The sequence below is a fragment of the Lampetra planeri genome, chromosome 14 (genome assembly GCF_965212315.1).
Source record: "Lampetra planeri chromosome 14, kcLamPlan1.2.h2, whole genome shotgun sequence".
Lineage (NCBI taxonomy): Eukaryota > Metazoa > Chordata > Hyperoartia > Petromyzontiformes > Petromyzontidae > Lampetra > Lampetra planeri.
This window is the reverse complement of record NC_136120.1, coordinates 5211496-5230588: the sequence shown is the minus strand read 5'-3', so window position 1 is coordinate 5230588 and position 19093 is coordinate 5211496. Positions and strand designations below refer to the sequence as shown.

Here is a 19093-nt window from a genome sequence, read left to right as displayed (position 1 = left end):
ATAGGCGAACGGTGGCAAGGGGCGTGGGAGTGCAATTGCATGTATTTATATAACCATAACCTCAGAGCAGTACACGGATCACACGCGTGTACTGGGACCTCCGGGGCCCACTCTCAATTCCTGCGAGTGCACGGTAGTATTTGGGGTACAGTTCATTGCGCCCGCTTTCATGTACGGACGGTCGATACTGTTCGGTGATGAAAGGCCCCGCTGCGACTTTCGGAATAGAAACACGCCGGGGATGAGAGAGCCGACGAGCATCGCGAGCTCAAAAAATGGGGGGCCACGCATCTTCTTCAGAGGGCGCGAACACTCCCTGGGAGCCCGTGCCTTCCTGATTAGAACAAAGGGAGACTTAATCGCTGTCTTCACACGGGGACGTTAACCCTTTCCCCGTTGCGAGGACGTCTGCAAGTTGCAGGGCGGGTCCTGTTCACTAGCGTTGTTGTGTTTTTTATTCGAGAGCACCGTTGTTAAGGCATACGTGCCGCAGAGAACCGTAGTGACATTACCGCACTCTACGATAGCTGGCGCCAAACTGCGCCACACGCCCCCCCCCCCCCCTCGTAGACTTGATGGAGCCTCGGTACCAATGAAGTAATCCAGATTGAAGTAATTTTATTGGGCTTTTCTTTCACTTCTATTCCGATGACATACGCACGTATGCACGCGTACGTCATCGGAATGGGAAAGGGTTAAGCCGATGTGGCCAGAGTTATGATGATATTAAGAAGCCATAAGTATCATGATCTCTCCCCCTCATCTCCTCAATCATATAAAAACGATTCTGGCTTCCTTTGTTTAGTTTGTTAATAGTTTGTATGCATGCAGAGCACTTCAGCACAAGATGGAGCGTCTTTGCTGTGCATGGGACTTCATTGGGTTTGCTTCGTACGCTCGGCAGTGGTGCAAGATCACCACTTCTACCCAGTTCCCGGCCCTCTGTTTTATTCTAAGGGAATTTAACCGGAGCAATGTTTCACCGAGTTGAGAACGGCCTCGAAGTTCTCCATTATGCATCGTAAGGCAAACGGAGCACTCTGGCACAATTATTTATTAATAAACCATTGATATTTATTTCACCGAATCAGCATTTGTTTGTGTAATTGCTTACCATATATTGCTGAAACATTTGCAGTGATCGATGCTGTTTATGGATGCTTGTAATGCACGTGAATCTCTTTGTATTCTGTGGTGGTAATAAACCTGCTGGCTGTGGTGTGCTGATAATCTCGAGTGAAAGTGAATCCGGTATTCTTGTCATTCACTGTCCCCTTTACTTGTAATTAAAGCAAGGACGTATTGATCGGAATGTTTTATGTTAGATTGCTTTTTTTCAAGAAAAAAAAATCCTCACTTTGATTTATACATAAGCACTACATTAAACGTATGATTAATTCAGCGTGTTAGACCACAATTCATAATTAAAATTATGTCCAGGCCATTTCCAGTCAGCTGTTGTATGTATATTAAACTTCTTTCGCTCTCTACTTAGCTGACCACGCTAATCGGAGGTGCTGGGGAAGGACAACAAAGTAAACACAAAAATCAGTTTTAAAAAATGAGTTTGCAGTCTAGATTTCAGAGTGCATAGCTCCAGTGCCTTCCTAATATCGGAAGGAAGAGTGTTCCAGATGGCCACAGAGGCGCATCCAAAAGCATGCGATGCAGTGACCGTCTTTGTTTGATGGCCAGCCACAAGCCACTGCGAGGATGACTGGAGTTCGTGCGGTGCTTTATGCTCCTGTTGGGTGCCGTGTTGGTCGTCGCGGTTGTTTGACCCCCCGTTGGTTTACTTTACCGCGCCCGATCAGTGCCGCTCAGCGAAGGGGGAACCCAGTGCCCATTCAGATATAACCCACCACTGAAGTTAGCTATCGCCTGGGAATCGAACTCAGGTCAACAGGTTCATAGCCTTTTGCCCTAAACACTGAACCACCACCCCACCCCCATCACCATTTTAATATTTGTTTGATTAAACGTTAGTCTGGGATAAAGGAGTGGTGGTGCAGTGGTTAACATACTTGTTTTGAACCCAGATACCTGGGTTTGATTCTCGGCAATGACTAACACCCATAGTAAGTGAAACCTGAACTGGCCCTGACTCCCCACTCCTCCTCTACCTCCCACTTCTCCAACCTGCGTGGACCATTATGGTGAGGTATATAAAAAAAAAGCATGACTCACGTGGCATGGAAAGGTCTTCCAGAAATGTTTATACACAGGCTGCAGATTAATTTACCTGGATATACCTTTGCACAGTTTACATGGTATACTGCTGTAATTTTTGGTTTAGAAATGTGCTTACATTTAGCATTGTCATTTTTATTGTAGTAATGTGTTTCCACATATATGTGTGAGATATACATTGTATTAAGCAACGCTCTGTAAGCTAAAATCAGGTAAGTGACCATTAAGATGAAATTCGGTTTTGCAAGGCCTGGGATAATATGAAATAAAACATTGATTTTTTTATGGGCTTTTTCAATTAGCTGTTTTGCACAAATTAATTATTTTCAACAATGCATTGCCTCTTTTTTATTTGGTTCTAAATATCCAATGTGATTTGTCTTGTGTTTGATTCATGGATTTTTCACATCCAGTTTTCGGACACGTGCCCAAAGCATGTGCTAACAGTGAGTGAAACATGATGGAAAAAAACAAAGTTGAAAACAGACTGCCAAACATAAGCATAATTGTTTTCGCGGTCAAGCATGCAAATCTACCATTTGGCTATGGGAGTTGAAGCTCAGGGAACGTGATATGGAATATTAATGTCTGCTTTCTTTCATGGGTTCAACCCTGCCGATGGCTTAAAAAGGGAAGGGAAAAAAAAGTGTGAGCTGTTTGATCGCTATTTATGAAGATGCTTTCAGTGAAGGAATGCGCTGCATACCAGATATGTGGTCACGGTGAGAAATGAAAAGTCAACGTTGAATTATTTGTTACTTCTAAAGTCGTTTTTATTGGCCTAGGCAATAGATTTGTACTTACTTTAAGTGTAATTTAAGTTCCTAGTTATACAATATCTTTGAAAAATACAACTATCCTCACGGTAGGCATGGTGTGGAGTACATGTTTTTTGTTTGTATTAAGTAAAACGCACCGGCGTTTCTGCAACTACATACATCGCATATAAACGTACCACGCCTTTTTCTTCCATTAATTATCACGTGTCTTAGCACGTGCTGAAAACACCACAGGTCCATCCTCATTGACTCTTGCCTTAGAACAAAAGATAGTAAGCCACGATTTTTGTGCAGTGTCCCTTTCTGAGTGCAACAGGGAGAGGGCAATGAGACTATTTTGAATGTGGCATACTTTGAGACAGCAATTGTAAGAAAACGTTGAGACGGATGATTTGTTGTTGTTTTTGTTGTTGTCAGTTAGATAATGTTTAGTTAGAGCATGTGAAAAGTTTTGCATTATTGAACAAGACGACTTAAACTTTGCAGTTGCCCATGAAGTTTTTTATCTTGTTTTTTTCTGATAATTATAATCGTGGCATGTACGATGATAGCATATTTACCGACCTTAATACTTACCCCATTGTAAAACAATACATTGTATTTTTTGTTGTCTAATTACTTTTTTTTCTAATTCACTGACTTTTGAAAAGTAATTTGCATGTCAAGAAATAATAGCCGCAAAAAAAACTGCCTGTACGTACATTTCAACAAAATCACGTGAATGTAAACCACACAGCGAGAGCACGGGGTACTGTTTCCATCACATACCGAGTAATTACTTTTTATTGTCGTGCCGTTTTGCAAAGTAAAAATTAGGAGAAAACAAAAACATCGTTTCCGATTTTAATTGGAGGGAGCGGGATGTTCAATGTATCTGTGTATATGCTGTCCTACTCACAAGTACACAAAGACAAGAGCAAATAAATGCACGTACCTGTGGGAGCTCAAAACTAAATGAATGTTTGTGTGTACGTAGACGATTCACATTGCATGAACACACTCATCCACACAAGCACTGGCCAAGGCGAGAAGACAAAGACAGCCTCAACAGACTTTTGGGGGCAAGTGGTTTTAGTGAGCACCTATAAAGGCTGACACGGCACACAAGGGGGTGAGTGGCTATCACTTCGCACGCGATGCTGGCTAGTGAATACAGGCAGGAGCACACCCGTGTTAATAAGCATCAAAGAGTGTCCATATGAGTGTTGCGCAATTCTGAATAGAGTCAGCTGATGCTGCAGGAATAATCTTCGATTCCCATAATGTTACCCTTGATGATTCCTCGAGGAATAGTGATTCTCTTGTTATTCCCATCTTAAAATATCCATTCGTTGGAATGGGATTTTGAAACATTCTGCCATGTGTAATGCGGGCGTAAGCGACCTTCCGGATGTGACGTCACGGGGGGTGGAGTCATGTGACGTGGGGGGAAGGTTCGGGGCCTTAAGCGGGTAAACCGGAAGGGGAAGGCAGTCGGGGTGTGAGCGGAAAAGAGTGAGGCCACGCGGGCGAGTGTGGAGAGGGGGGGGGCGCCGACGGCCATCGGGAGCCAACCCCGAAGATAAGAGGAAGCTGCGGAGTGGTGTGCAGCTGCAGAGGAGACAGCCAGGAGGGCTGCGTGTTAGAGGCAGCGGTGTGGCTGCCAAGAGGAGCTGCGGAGAGAGAGAGAGAGAGGGCTGCTTGTTAGAGGCAGCGGTGTGGCTGCCAGGAGGAGCTGCGGAGAGAGAGAGAGAGAGCAAGAAGCTGTCAGAGCTGCGGAGGGAGAAGAGCAGCAGCGAGTACAGCCAAGGGGGGCTGTGTGAGAGAAACAGCAGCGGAGCTGCTGTTGTGGATCGGGCCGACATTGGAGTCAGCACCGTGGAAAAGCTACAGAGTAAAGACAGCCGTGTGGGTGTACAGCACGAACCGAATAATAAAGGACACTGAGCCAGACAGCGTGGTCCAGTCGTTTATTACACTGGTGTCGGAAGTGCAACGGCATGTCGAAACAAGTGAGGAAGAAAGTTAATCCGGCGCCTGCATCGGCTTCTTCGTCCGACGACGACGAACTCCCTCCAACCACGGATCCTGTTGGGGTGGTGGAGGAGAGCCCGGCTGAGGCGACCACGGGAACGGGAGTGGAGGATGTTGGCGCGGTGGCGGGTCCGTCGACATCATCAGACGCGGATCCACGATGGCAAGCGATGGCGGTACAACTGGAGGCACTTAAGGACGTCCTGGCGCATCTATGCCATCTCGTCGCGCCAGGGACGATGGATGATGCAAGTGGTGCTCCGCGGGCCGCCACGTTGCCTGTCCTGCCGCCGCCATTGCCCACGCGGCAAGAGGCCGCCATTTTGCGCGCTCCGTGGCGCCAAACCGCCATCTTGGCCACGCCGCGGGCCGACGCCATTTTGAATTTGCCATCACAACCACCACCATTGGAAGACGGCGGGAAGAGGAGTCGGAGTCGCCACCTTACAACGGTTAAAGAATTTTCCGTCGGTGGGGACTGGAGCGCGTTCGCCTGCCGCTTCTTGGCGGCGGTACGCACAGCAAGATGGACCGATGCGGAGGCTTTGGAGGTGTTGCCGACTCTCCTGGACGACGAATCTGTCCGATTCTTCCGTTCCATAACGACCGATAAGAAGGCAACTTTACGTGGTGTTTTTCAAGAAATGGCCGATGCTTATGAGCCACCAGATGATGCGCATCGGCGATTCGCCCAACGACAACGAGCACCAGAGGAGTCGCCCGTGGCGTTCAGGGGTGCGGTGCTGGAGCTGGCCATGGCAGCTTATCCTGAGACGCCACAGGACCTGCTCGAGCCTCTCATATTAGGGAAAATGTTGGAGCTGTCTCGGGATCTAGGGATCCCCATGCCTGTGTGTGGGCATGAGAAGCTAACTTCCCGGACGGCTGCTAAGTGTCTCGATGCGCAATTCAACCTCCGTCGCTGGAAACAAGTGACGGCGGGGACGGGGGGGCCCGTCAAAGAAGGGGATGCGCTGGGGTGGAACCCTGCGCAGGCCGTCTATGTTCCGGATGACCGGGGCCCTCAACAACTGACGGCCGCCTCCGCTCCATGGACGGGACGCGGCGGGCCGAGACCGCGCGCGGTGCTACCAGAACGGGGCCGTCAGGAGGCGAGGCCTGCGCTTCGGCGCAACGAGGCCGAATGTTTCCGCTGCGGGCGTAGGGGCCACTACGCCAGAGACTGCTGGGCCCGCTTCCCGGCTCCGCCGCAGCAGGAGGCCTCGGCACCGGTCAAGTCGGCTAAAGATCCTCCGAAACAGACAGGCCGGCCGTGACATTGCGGGGGACGAGGGGCCCTGCTCGGAGGACGCCTGCCAGGTCTGCGGGACCTTCGAGCCCTGCAGCCCTTCCGACCCAGCTGCGGGCACGGTCACAGGACAAGCCCAAGACTAACTCTTTAGAGACACGGGACGGCGGTGGACTTCCAGCTGCGACAGGGGGATTACCCCCTGTCGTTCCTCGACTTTCATCGCGTTCCCGTTCTGCGAGTGGGCCGCCGACCGTCCGGGACGGGCCGGCGACCCGCACACGTTCCAAATCGCTTACGTTTCGTTGATTGTTGTTGTCTTGTTATTTTCTTCTTACAGTTGTATTTATTGCATGCTTTTTGTACGTTCGTTGATGTTAATTGCGTGTTGTTGTTGTTCTTGTTGTTACATTGTATGCTTAGTGTCCTTTGGGGGGGAAGCTCGGTTCGCCGCATTACGATTTGCTATTGGTCAGCCGAGGTCGGCTGGGATTTTTCTACGGGGGAGGGTGGTGTAATGCGGGCGTAAGCGACCTTCCGGATGTGACGTCACGGGGGGTGGAGTCATGTGACGTGGGGGGAAGGTTCGGGGCCTTAAGCGGGTAAACCGGAAGGGGAAGGCAGTCGGGGTGTGAGCGGAAAAGAGTGAGGCCACGCGGGCGAGTGTGGAGAGGGGGGGGGGCGCCGACGGCCATCGGGAGCCAACCCCGAAGATAAGAGGAAGCTGCGGAGTGGTGTGCAGCTGCAGAGGAGACAGCCAGGAGGGCTGCGTGTTAGAGGCAGCGGTGTGGCTGCCAAGAGGAGCTGCGGAGAGAGAGAGAGGGCTGCTTGTTAGAGGCAGCGGTGTGGCTGCCAGGAGGAGCTGCGGAGAGAGAGAGAGAGAGCAAGAAGCTGTCAGAGCTGCGGAGGGAGAAGAGCAGCAGCGAGTACAGCCAAGGGGGGCTGTGTGAGAGAAACAGCAGCGGAGCTGCTGTTGTGGATCGGGCCGACATTGGAGTCAGCACCGTGGAAAAGCTACAGAGTAAAGACAGCCGTGTGGGTGTACAGCACGAACCGAATAATAAAGGACACTGAGCCAGACAGCGTGGTCCAGTCGTTTATTACACATGTAAGGGAATTTCATTATCTCGTGATTATAGCTTAGCTGAAAATACAAATGTGATTCTAGGCTAGGCTCAGGTTAAAATTACACCCAGAACCTCCGTGACATTAGGTTTGAATCCATGTTTCAGCCACCATTGATTCAACCAATAACTGCACAACAACCAATCTATTACATTTGAGTTCTAAAGCAAGTTCGCTGAATTCCAGCTCGGGTAATTAATATTGTTTTGACTACCAAGCATCCTGCGTTTCATTGCAGCAGGGCATGTGAGAAATTGTACCTCCTAGTATCTGAATAAAAAGTAAGGGGACTTTAAGGGATCTCAGAAGTAGCTCTACGAAATCTACTTGTATGGCCCATTTTCTTCGATTGGTTATGCAATTGCTGTGAGATTTTTGAATTGATGCTTTACCTGATAACGTGATGAAAAAAAAACAAGTTGGTAATTTTTCGATCAATGCATAGTGCATTCAGTCAGTATAATTCACTACAAACTGTGAACAATAAGTATCTAAGTTCGTAATTGAGCTCATGGACTTGTTAATTGCTGTGTTGATGTTTCAGTGTGCAGGTGCATAGACATACGTTTTAACGCACATAGAGGAACACTTGTGATTTGTGTCCTAAAGTTTTCCTCCCTCGACATCGGAATTGTGCTCCCACTGCAAATGTGCTCATCTATTTTACAGATTGTGTGTGTGTGTAAAGTACTGACAATAGCGGCTCCATGCAGTCATTCCGCTTTTGTAGCAAAGCTCGGGCATTTCATTTTGATTTTTTCCAACAGAAAGCCAGAGAAATGCCATTTGTTAATGTCAAGGCTTGGTTTAAACGTGAGTAGGCAGAATGGCGTATGCAGCATTACATTCATTTCGGTTATTTTCAGGTTCCTTTATTTAACCAGCATTTAAACCAGAATAATGAAATTCATCAGTTAGCTTTGACAGCTGTTATCACGGAGTAACATGCTGTTTATATATTGTTTACATTGGAAACCTCCTTTGTGTTGAATGATTGCTGTCAGTGAATGGCAATTCATCATGTGTTATGCACACTCAATATAACATTTCTTGTCAGGAATTCAGTGCAGTAATTGTCGTGACATTGAAGCAGTGAAATATAACATTTATGGTCACCATTCTACCTCAATTCAGCTGCTCAAGTTTAGTTCTACTTGCAGTAAATAGAGACTAGTAGAAGCTTCTAAAACCTTATATCTAAGCATGTGTAGTAATTACTCAGGAGGCTTGACGACGGGATCGGAGGCACACTTATTTATTAACACAACTTGTATACAGTTAGCGAGTATACACAGGACCTAAGGGGTAACGTCCCCTTACTCGGCTAACAGGGAGACACAACATCTAAGCCCCGCTAACCTAAGCCCAAGTCCTCCACTAGGGAGCTAGGGGAGGCTACCTGTCCCAGCCCTGGTCAAGCTGGGATCCGACCCCCTGAGTTCCCAGACCTGCTCGTCAGTCTGGGCTCTCGGGGCCACGCCACCGGCTTGCCCTGGTCGGCCCTGATAAGGACAGCGAGCCAGGGGAGCTCCGGGGCCTATTCTAGCTGGTCTTCCGTCTTCGCTGGTTAAAGCTGATACCTCGACCTCGAGCCCTCCGGCTCACCCCCTCTTATAGTCCGCGGCCCCCCCGGGAGGGGCCCGTGGGGGATGCAGGTGCGGACGTCGGTGTGGCCACCTCCTATGTGTACGGCCCTAACCACGCCCCTTGTGTTTGTTTGCCATCCGCTCCCATACACAATTACACCTCTACATCACCCCCCCCTGTACAGCTCGCAGCCGTCCCCGGCTGCAACAAAATCAGAATAAAGGTGCATGCCTCCCCAAAACCGTGTGTGCCTCGCGTAAATTTAACAAGAACAATAACAGTCATAACAACAACAACAACAACAGGAAACAGGTAGGAGAAGAAAGAGAAAAAAATAACCCGGCGCACCCTCCCGAATAAATACCCCATTCCGCAAACCCAACATATATACACGCGCTCCGGATGCCCCTCCCCCACTGTCCGCAAGGGCCCCCCAACGGCCGACCTCACAATAGTCTGCGCGTTTTGGCGCGCGTTCTCGCGGCGGGCCCGTCACAAGGGCTCGACCCGGCACGCTCAGTGGTGGTTGGTGACGGTCCGGGTGCAAGAGAGTCTGGCGTCGCTGCCGAGTGACCCCCGACCCCTCCGGGAGGGGTTGGCGGGCGTGGACCCGTCACTCCTGTTGCACCTGGAGATGGAACAGTTGATGTCATGTTAGGCGAGAGCAGCGACGTCGGGGAGTCGGCGGACCCCTCACACGTTTGGCCATGCGTGTGTGTGTGTGAACCACGGGCCGGCGCAATGAACGGTTTCAACCTTGAGGGGTGCACGTACCACCGACGCCTCCCCCATTTGACGCGAACACATTGCGGCCGTAAGACCTGTACGACCTCCACTGGCCCCCGCCACGGCCGTACCAACTTTGACGAGGTTGCCAGTGGCACCTGGGGACAGTGCAACCATGCCCTGTCCCCTGGTTTCCATTTGAACACATGTACCCGCCCCAGCCGAAGCCTCTCGTTCGCCTTCTGGCGGAGTTCAGAATTTTGCACGGCCGCTTCCCGCGCCTCAGACAATTTGCTGATGTTAAATTTAACGTGTTCGGACAAGGTAGACTTCGCCTGAGGCGCCGAGAGCTTCAGCTGGGTCGTCACAGGAGGGTTAGCCTCGCGGCCATACATTAAAAAGAAAGGGGAAAATCCGGTGGCCGCATGGGGAGCCATCCTGTAGGCCTGCAACACACCGGCTATGCGAAGGTCCCAATCTGTCTGGGATTCGGACACCTGTTGGGACAGCATAGACGTGATGGTCCGATGCAGCCGTTCCACCATCCCGTCAGTTTGAGGGTGATACGGGGAGGTCCGAATTTTCTCTGTACCCAAGAGGTCGCACACCTCGCGGAGGAGTTTTCCCGAAAAATTCTTACCCTGGTCAGTAAGCAGCCGTTCCGGAGCACCTTTGTCGAGGACATAGCCCTGGACAAAGGCCTCCGCGATGGCTGCTGCCGACTGGTTGGCCAGGGGCCAGGCCATAGGCCATCTCGTGAAGTATTCGACCCCTGTCAATAAATACCTATTCCCCCTGGGTGTAGCGGGAAATGGGCCGAGTATGTCTAGCGCAACGAGCTCGTTAACCCGGGAAACCTTTATGGACTGCAGCGGAGGGTTGGACGCCCTAGCTGGTGGCTTTCGCTGCGCGCATTGCGTGCACGACCCCAGGAGATCCCCCACGTCCTTTGCCATGCCCGGCCAGAAGAAATCGAGCTGGAGCGTGGCAAAGGTCTTGTGAACCCCCAAGTGCAGAAGCCGCTCATGAACAGCCCATACCACCTTATCCCTCAATGCTGCTGGCGGCGTGTTTTTCCGTCCCAGTGCATTAAAAGACCCTGGAACAACCCCCACGAGTCAATGTTCGCCACCCCCTGCCCAACCCCCCCTGCGCGACGGCGCAGAGCGAGGAGGGAGGTGTCCTCCATTTGGAGGCGTCCCCATTCCGCGACCGACAACCCCAGCAACGAATCCCTCCCTTCTTGCTCGATAGGACCCGAAGCCGAAGGCGCATCGGCGGCGGCCACGAGGACCGAATCGGTGGTGACGTTCGGGGGCCTACAACGCCCCGAACCCAGGAGGCAAGCGCACTCCGAAGTGGGTGGCAACCGTGACAGGGCGTCAGCGTTCGTGTGGCGGACGCCCTTACGATATGTGGTGACAAAGTCGTAGTCCTGGAGAATCTCTAACCATCGAGACAACTGGCCCGATGGTTGTTGAACCCGCAGAGCGTACTGTAGGGCCGCATGATCTGTACGGACGGTGAAACGCCGACCGTACAGATATGGGCGGTACTGCTGAATGAAATAAACAATTGCCAATAATTCCCGACGGGTAACGCAGTACCGTTGTTCCGCTGGAGACAGTACCCGACTACCGTAAGCCACCACATGCTCTACGCCCCCAATGAGTTGGGACAGCACGCCCCCGATGCCCGTGTTACTTGCATCTGTATCGAGCAAGAAGGGTTGTGAGAAGTCGGGGTAATTCAACGGCGGAGCCCCCACCAGGGCATTCCGGAGGGCGTGAAAAGCAGCCTCCTCCTCCAGCCCCCAATGAAACCTGACTCCCTTGGACGTCAAGGCATGCAATGGTTTCGCGATCGTAGCGAAGTCAGCCACAAACCGTCGATAGTACGACGCGAACCCAATGAAACTCCTGACCTCTCCCACCGAGGTGGGAGTCGGCCAGGAGCTGACGCATTCCGTTTTGGCGGGATCAGTGGATATCCCCGAGCGCCCAACAATGTGACCCAAATACCGCACCGATTCGCGGAGCAAATGGCACTTCTGCGGTTTAAATTTTAAATTGGCAGCCCGCATTTTGAGAAAAACAGCACGCAGCCTCTGGAGGTGTTCCTCGAAGGATTTGCTAAAGACGATGACATCGTCCAAGTAAATTAAACACGAATCCCATTGCAAGCCTGCCAAGACCAGTTCCATTAACCGCTGAAAAGTTGCCGGCGCAGAATGTAAGCCCATCGGCAAGCGGTTAAATTGGAAGAGACCTTGCGGTGTCCGAAAAGCAGTTTTAGGTTTTGATTCGTCATCCAGAGGAAGCTGCCAGAATCCAGATAGTAAATCGAGGGTGGAAAAGAATCGCGCCCCCGCCAAGGCATCGAGCGACTCATCCATTCGAGGAAGCGGGTACGCATCTGCCACAGAAATTTTGTTCAATCGCCGAAAGTCGACACAAAACCGCAGTGAGCCGTCGTGTTTTTTCACCAAAACGATCGGTGCGCCCCACGGGCTGTTGGAAGGGGAAATGATATCGGCGGCTAGCATGTCATCAACAGCCGATTTGACATGATCCTTTTCGGCGGGACTGAGCCGAAAGGGATTTTGGCGGATTGGCGCGCTGTCACCCGTGTCAATATGGTGTCGCAGCAATTTAGTACAACCAATATCAAATTTGTGTTTACTAAAAACGTCGGCAAATTCTTTCAGGAGAACTCGCAGCTGCGCACGCTGCGTGTCGGACAGATCCACAGATCCCGCGCAAAGTGCATCCAGCCATCCGTCATCACAGTCCGAATGCGGTCGCGACGGAGGATCGGTGGTTACCTGACCCACGAGTGGTTCCTCATAGGGCGCCGGCGTTGCGTGTGCAAGCACGGTCCCTTGAGGAACCACGGCCGTTCGCGATCCTACATTAAGGACTGCAATGAAGGGGTCCCCATCCCCTTTCACCATGGTCTGAGCCGCTAGCAAATCGGGTCCATTGACCCCGGCTCGAGATGGTCCCAACAAGACCCCCCGATCCGCAACCCCTTCAGCAAACGGCCGACGCAACCTAAGAGGGACGAGCATCTGAGCCCCCGGGGGTACGCGCACAGTTTTTGTCACGAGCGCCTGCACGGTGGCAAACACCCGACGCTCCGTGGTGGGGGAAGACAAAAATGTAACACGTCGGCCCGATGGGAGCTCGATGCACCCCTGGTCAATCAAGATACGGATGGGCATTTTGGCCAAGAAATCCGTCCCCAACAGGCACGGAACCGCGAGTGAGGAGGAAACCAAAACAGGCCCGGATAATTTAATGTCTCCAATGCAAATTTTGGCGCGGATTTGCCCAATAATGCCCAGCGAGCCCCCGTTAGCAGCATAGCATGGCACGTCAACAGGGAGCAAGGGACGACTTTGAACGGGAAGGATGTTATAAATCAAATCAGATATAATGGTCGCCGATGCCCCTGTGTCAATTAAAATCCGCACCTCTACCCCATCAATATGACCGACCACAACCGATGATCCCGCCGACGCAGCAACGACACGATGGGCGAGCTCCGACCACTGACCCGGTTGGAGCGCTCGCCGCATTTCAGAACAATCGCGCGCGATGGGCGGCGATTTTCGAACCCTGTTCAGTTGAGCGCGTGAGTGTGTGTCGGATGTGTGCATGGGCCAAACGTGTGAGGTGCCACGACTCGCCGTATTTCTCTGCTGGAGCTTGGGTGGAGACGGCGTGGCGTCCTGACGAGGTGTCGCTCCGCGCTGACGGGGAGCCCGGCATCCTGACGCAACGTGGCCTTGCAGGCCACAGTTGTAGCAGCGTGTGAGCGCCCCAGATGGCCTGGGCTGCTCCTGGCGGCTCGGTCCATTCCGAGCCTGCGGTGCCGCCGATCTCCATTCCCCCCGCCGCTCCACCCCGCAGACCTCCTCTGATGGGAGGGCGGTGGCCGCCATGGCATGGCCGGCCACCCCCTTGGCAGCCTTGCGACGCAGGGACCGCAAGCCCCCGTGGATGTGGCGCGCGACCAGCAGGGACGACATCTCTCCGTCGTCTTGAGCCAAGACGGCGATGTCCAGCTCATCGGCGAGTAGCAGCAGCTTTTCAGCCACCATGGCGTCCACTCCCTCCTCGTCCATCCGCGGGAAAGCTGCCTTTGCCAGGGCCAGGAGAGCCGTTCGGAAGGCCAGGGGCGATTCGTTGGCGCCCCGATGCCGATCGTGGAACAGCTGCCTGCAGTCCGAAGGCGGCCCATAGACGGCTGACAGCAGCTGCAGCGCCAGGTGCAGCGTGGCGCGCTTTTCCTTAGGCGCCGAGGTGAGGGTAGCCAGGGCGTCGTCGTCCAGCATCGCCGGCAGCGCGCATAGTGCCTCGGCGTCCGTCCAGTTCGCCATCTCTTGATGAGCGATGAACCGCCTTTTGAAGCCGCCCCAATCTCCATCCGCTCCCACGAACTCCTTGAGAGGCGGCAGTCGCTGTTGTAAGGCGACGTCCGTGGCTGCGGATCTCGCTCCCTCGTTCCCAGCCGACGTTACAGTGTGGGCGGGCTGTGAGCATGGCATCGCCGGTCGCTCCGTTGTTGACGCGCTGGCCGGCGTTGATGATGTCACGGCTCGTGCTTGGCCCTCAGCAGTCACCTGACGCAGGCCGGCCCCGCCCTCTGCTCGCACTGTAGTGATGGCGGGAAATTTAACCGCGAGCCGCGTCGGGGTGGCGGGAAATGCCGGCGTGCGTCGGCTGCTGCCGTCTTCCCGCGCAGCCCCTCCAGCTCCCAGCCGCGTGATCTCCTCCAACACGGCGGCCGCGGCGTAGAGCAGCTCCGCCAGGCGGGAGTGAGCCAGCCGAAGTCCCTCGGCCGACGCATCCCCCCCCTCCTGTCGTAGCGGCGCGGGTGTACTCGGCCCCGGCTGCTCCGATCCGACCTCGGCCATCTCTGGTGGTGATTCGGCCGCGGTGTCCTCCCTCTCCGACTCCCTGGTACGTGTCGTCCCTCGTGTGTCCATCTTTGGACGTTTTACTTCTGACACCAGATGTAGTAATTACTCAGGAGGCTTGACGACGGGATCGGAGGCACACTTATTTATTAACACAACTTGTATACAGTTAGCGAGTATACACAGGACCTAAGGGGTAACGTCCCCTTACTCGGCTAACAGGGAGACACAACATCTAAGCCCCGCTAACCTAAGCCCAAGTCCTCCACTAGGGAGCTAGGGGAGGCTACCTGTCCCAGCCCTGGTCAAGCTGGGATCCGACCCCCTGAGTTCCCAGACCTGCTCGTCAGTCTGGGCTCTCGGGGCCACGCCACCGGCTTGCCCTGGTCGGCCCTGATAAGGACAGCGAGCCAGGGGAGCTCCGGGGCCTATTCTAGCTGGTCTTCCGTCTTCGCTGGTTAAAGCTGATACCTCGACCTCGAGCCCTCCGGCTCACCCCCTCTTATAGTCCGCGGCCCCCCCGGGAGGGGCCCGTGGGGGATGCAGGTGCGGACGTCGGTGTGGCCACCTCCTATGTGTACGGCCCTAACCACGCCCCTTGTGTTTGTTTGCCATCCGCTCCCATACACAATTACACCTCTACACATGTAGATGCGATTTTAAGAGACATTATGCCTGGTCCAAAAATATGCCATCTTCTATGTTTAAACAATTGTCACATATTACTCACAAATTATGTATTTTGTGGTTACAATGTGCATTTCTTTGAGATATAATAGTAAGTGTTGGTACTGGTTACGTATACACAAGCGATTATTTTAAAGGTAGGGACACAATGCATTGGTATGCATGGAATTACAATCATGCCATTGTCCTCATGGTAACTTTGCCCGATAGATTTTAATAAAAGTTATACAGATCCCCTGTATATATGGCTCACTCCAATTGGGCATCAGGGCCATTCTCTCTGCAAATTTGCATATGGTACCCAAAATGTAACCCCCCATTGTGATCTTCTATTCAACATACATCAATACACTCACATCACTGCTCACTATTAGCTGGAAATAATATTAAGTCGTTATGTTTGCACAAGCGTTTACATTAATGTTTAGCAAGAATTAAATTCAGTTTGTCTCTACTCTGAGTTAAGTATGCTTTGCTCAACACTGCAGCCACTCGACAGCAAGTCATAATGATCAGTATTGACAGTAGGGCATCAATTCTGGCTGAAATAAAAGTGCTTCTCTACTTAATTTGGGGTTAACATGTGCTCTGAAGGGCTAAGGTAAAGCTCTTAATCTTTTGGTCATCTAGGGACCATTCTTGACAGCAAAGCCTCTGAATTCATCAAGGAAGAGAGATTCCAACTTCCTGACTCCTACTGTGTAAAGCTCTCTGTCAATACCTTGGTATTCCTGAATCACCTAGTGCATTTAATGAAAATGCTATTTTGGTCGTATATTTTAAGTGATTGATCTATTTGATATTGTCTGTGAATAAATATAAAACGCTGCACCAAGCATTTTTTTCTTCAGTTAATCTCGACCGAATTAAATTTAAGTTTGCTTAAAATGTCAGGCAGTTGGGATACACGTTTTTTGTACTAATCAAGATTGTCACTGCATTTAATATATTTAGCAGCGTGTTCAGTCCAATGGCGGAGCTAGGGTTTTCAGGTAGGGGGGGCAACCCCTCCAGCAATGAAAAATGATAGGAGTTGTTACTAAGTAAGGACTTGTCCCTTGCTTTTTATTCGACGCGTGTGCGGCGATGGCGCAGCCATCGATCGAGGGTCGAATTCGAACCGTGTTTGATCGGCATCGCGCTCGCTGAAGGTGAATTGCCTTCAGGGAAGTCGTGTACTGTATACGCAACTGTGCACAATTCTGTGAGTCACTTATAACTGCTTTGCCGTTAGTTATTGCCAATTATGGACTCAGTCTATTGTCCTATCATCTCATAGAGTCCCTGGCACGTAATAATATGCTACACAGTGGCAGTGGGGGTTGCAAAATGCTGATTTATTACTAATAAACCCCAATGATCCGATCGAAATGAGGGATTTTGATCTCATCATTGGGGGGGGGGGGGGCACGTCTGCTGAAAAAAACAATGATTGTGTATGTTTAAATGTAACTGGTAGATATGTACAGTGATCCAACTGTGTTTATTGTCTGATGAATACGTAGTGTGCCTCATCTCGACGCTCTAAAATTAAACAACCATCAAGTTCATTACATTTATTTTAAATAGGCCTTCACCACTGCCATAATTTAAGAACATTGCAGAGAGTGTATTGAAACAAAGAGGCCTTTACATTAACATGTCCTAGAAAATTGGATTACTAATTAGACATGGAAAAAATAGCCGTGAGTTGTGTGCGTAATTTCTGAAAATTATGATCATTATGGTAAGCTCTTAAGTGCACCAGAAATTACAACTTTTTTGTATTGTTTTCGTGGGGGAGGCCATGTTATGTATTTCTCAAAAATCCAACACAGGCAGGAAAATGTGGCGCAGATGGGCTCGTGAGAAACATTTAAAATGTTCTATGGTGGCTCTGTCTGGCTGAAAATATTATGTTGTTTCAGAGTCGCCAACCGCTGCCAGCAATGGCGATGCTCAGTCTGCAGCGCCTGCCAGTGAAGATCAGGACATTTTTGGACCAATGGTTTCAAATCCCCTGCCGCAATCCACACAGGTATGGAGGTCACACATGGCACTGTGTTGTGAATGTGTTATGCAAGTGTGATGAATCGGCAGGTGTAACTTCATGCAATCATATATATTTTTTTATACTCTTTGGTTCTTTCGGTAAAGTCACGTAGGTAGAAAAAATAATTGATCGCGACGTTTCTATCGCAAAAACAAGCGACCGTCTTCAGGTCGCTTGTTGAAGACGGTCGCTTGTTGTTGCCATCGAAACGTCGTGATCTATTATTGTTTCTACCTACGTGACTTTACCGAAAGAACCAAAGAGTATGGATTCCTGCAGTCACGAAAGCTTCAAATCAAGATATATATTTTTGTATGACCATACTCTCGGGGTTGTGATAACCCAATCATGATGATAGTTGATCTTCTACGCTTCCAGAACATGAATTGGATACAGATTTTGTTTTTAGATTGTTAACGCTATTGCTTATGGATTTTGGGTTATGACATAACCGTGATATTGCATATCTGTTTTATCTCCATGTGTATTGTTTAAATAAGTCTAAGTGGCTGCAGGCTATTGCTAAAAGTAGGTATAGTTGGTTAATGATAACAGCAAGCTTATGGTAAATTCGATAAGTTATGAGTTCATGGTAATATCAAGCATCATGGTTTAACACTTTGAGTTAGGTTTGTAGGGTTTTGCATTGTCATTAAAATATGCCATGTTTTTAAATGCACTCACAAAATTCTCGATTGGGGTTAGGCACGTCGCCCCCAAACTGTGAAACCACTCCAGACTATATGAAACATAGCGCCTCCATGATAGTTTTGCGTAGTAATAATAATAATAATGGCACGAATACCAAATGTACTAACGACATAGCTTGTTGAAAGTTGTGGGTTCGTATTTGGAGACATGGATTTTGTCTCAACATACATGTATACATTTAAGACTTAACTAAATGTATACCTTGTTTCCATGGGACATTGGCTCTTGTTGTCTTTAGTTAGTTCTATAACTCCGAAAACTCGAGTTAAATTAGAACTAAAGTTGGTTGAGGACGTGGTATTTCCTTGATTTGTGTCACTCGTGCTATCACATGAGCTTATCAGATCTTTCCCAGAAATACTTTGACTAAGACTTTCTGAGAAATGCTTGTGAGCATTGCTAACACAATTAAATGCTAATTGTTCAATATTAAATTAAATCTAGATTTGAAGTTTTCGTGACTGCAGGGATCCATACCCTTCGGTTCTTTCAGTGAAGTCATTTTATACGCACGTGACTCTACCGAAAGCACCAAAGAGTATTAAATTGAATGTTAAATTATGTTCCCTCCACCGACAACATTTTTGATTATTTCAGGTTCCATTAAGTCTTTCTTCTCCACCTGAATTCTGACGTTGGGAATGTCGGTCTGCCCATGAAGTGAAGTCTGCCCAGAGAATTTGAACTCCAGGCCAAATTAGTGGCCAGCTTGAGTTGCCCAAACATATAAAAGCGTCCTCCCAAAACAGCCACTCAGGTTGTGAAGCTCATGAAAATGCAGATTTATTGCTACATGTATGATTTATTATTCGTAACTTTCCTTATATAGGCACATAGATATACACAAATCAAGGACAAACAATATAGAATACAATTGCATGAGTATCTTTGATTGTACTTTTAAGTAAATAATAATGTATATCGGCATGACCTTGTTCTGAATTGACCTTGATGCCAGTGGCCAGCGAACCACTGTGAATCTATTCTAGATTTGAAGTTTTTTCGGTAAAGTCACGTAGGTAAAAAAAAAGGAAAATAAATTAAATCACGACGTTTCGGAGGCAACACAA

The 19093-nt window shown here is 50.1% G+C and overlaps 1 protein-coding gene across 1 annotated transcript in view; it reads left to right on the top strand.

The window, feature by feature from the left end:
- The window catches only part of LOC144722329 (stromal membrane-associated protein 1-like), a 150054-nt gene that overhangs the window by 104179 nt on the left and 26782 nt on the right, over window positions 1-19093 (top strand). The window contains exon 7 of the mRNA XM_078600498.1: window positions 17188-17297. Coding sequence (XP_078456624.1) covers window positions 17188-17297 — 110 coding nt within the window. The remainder of the gene's footprint in view (window positions 1-17187; window positions 17298-19093) is intronic.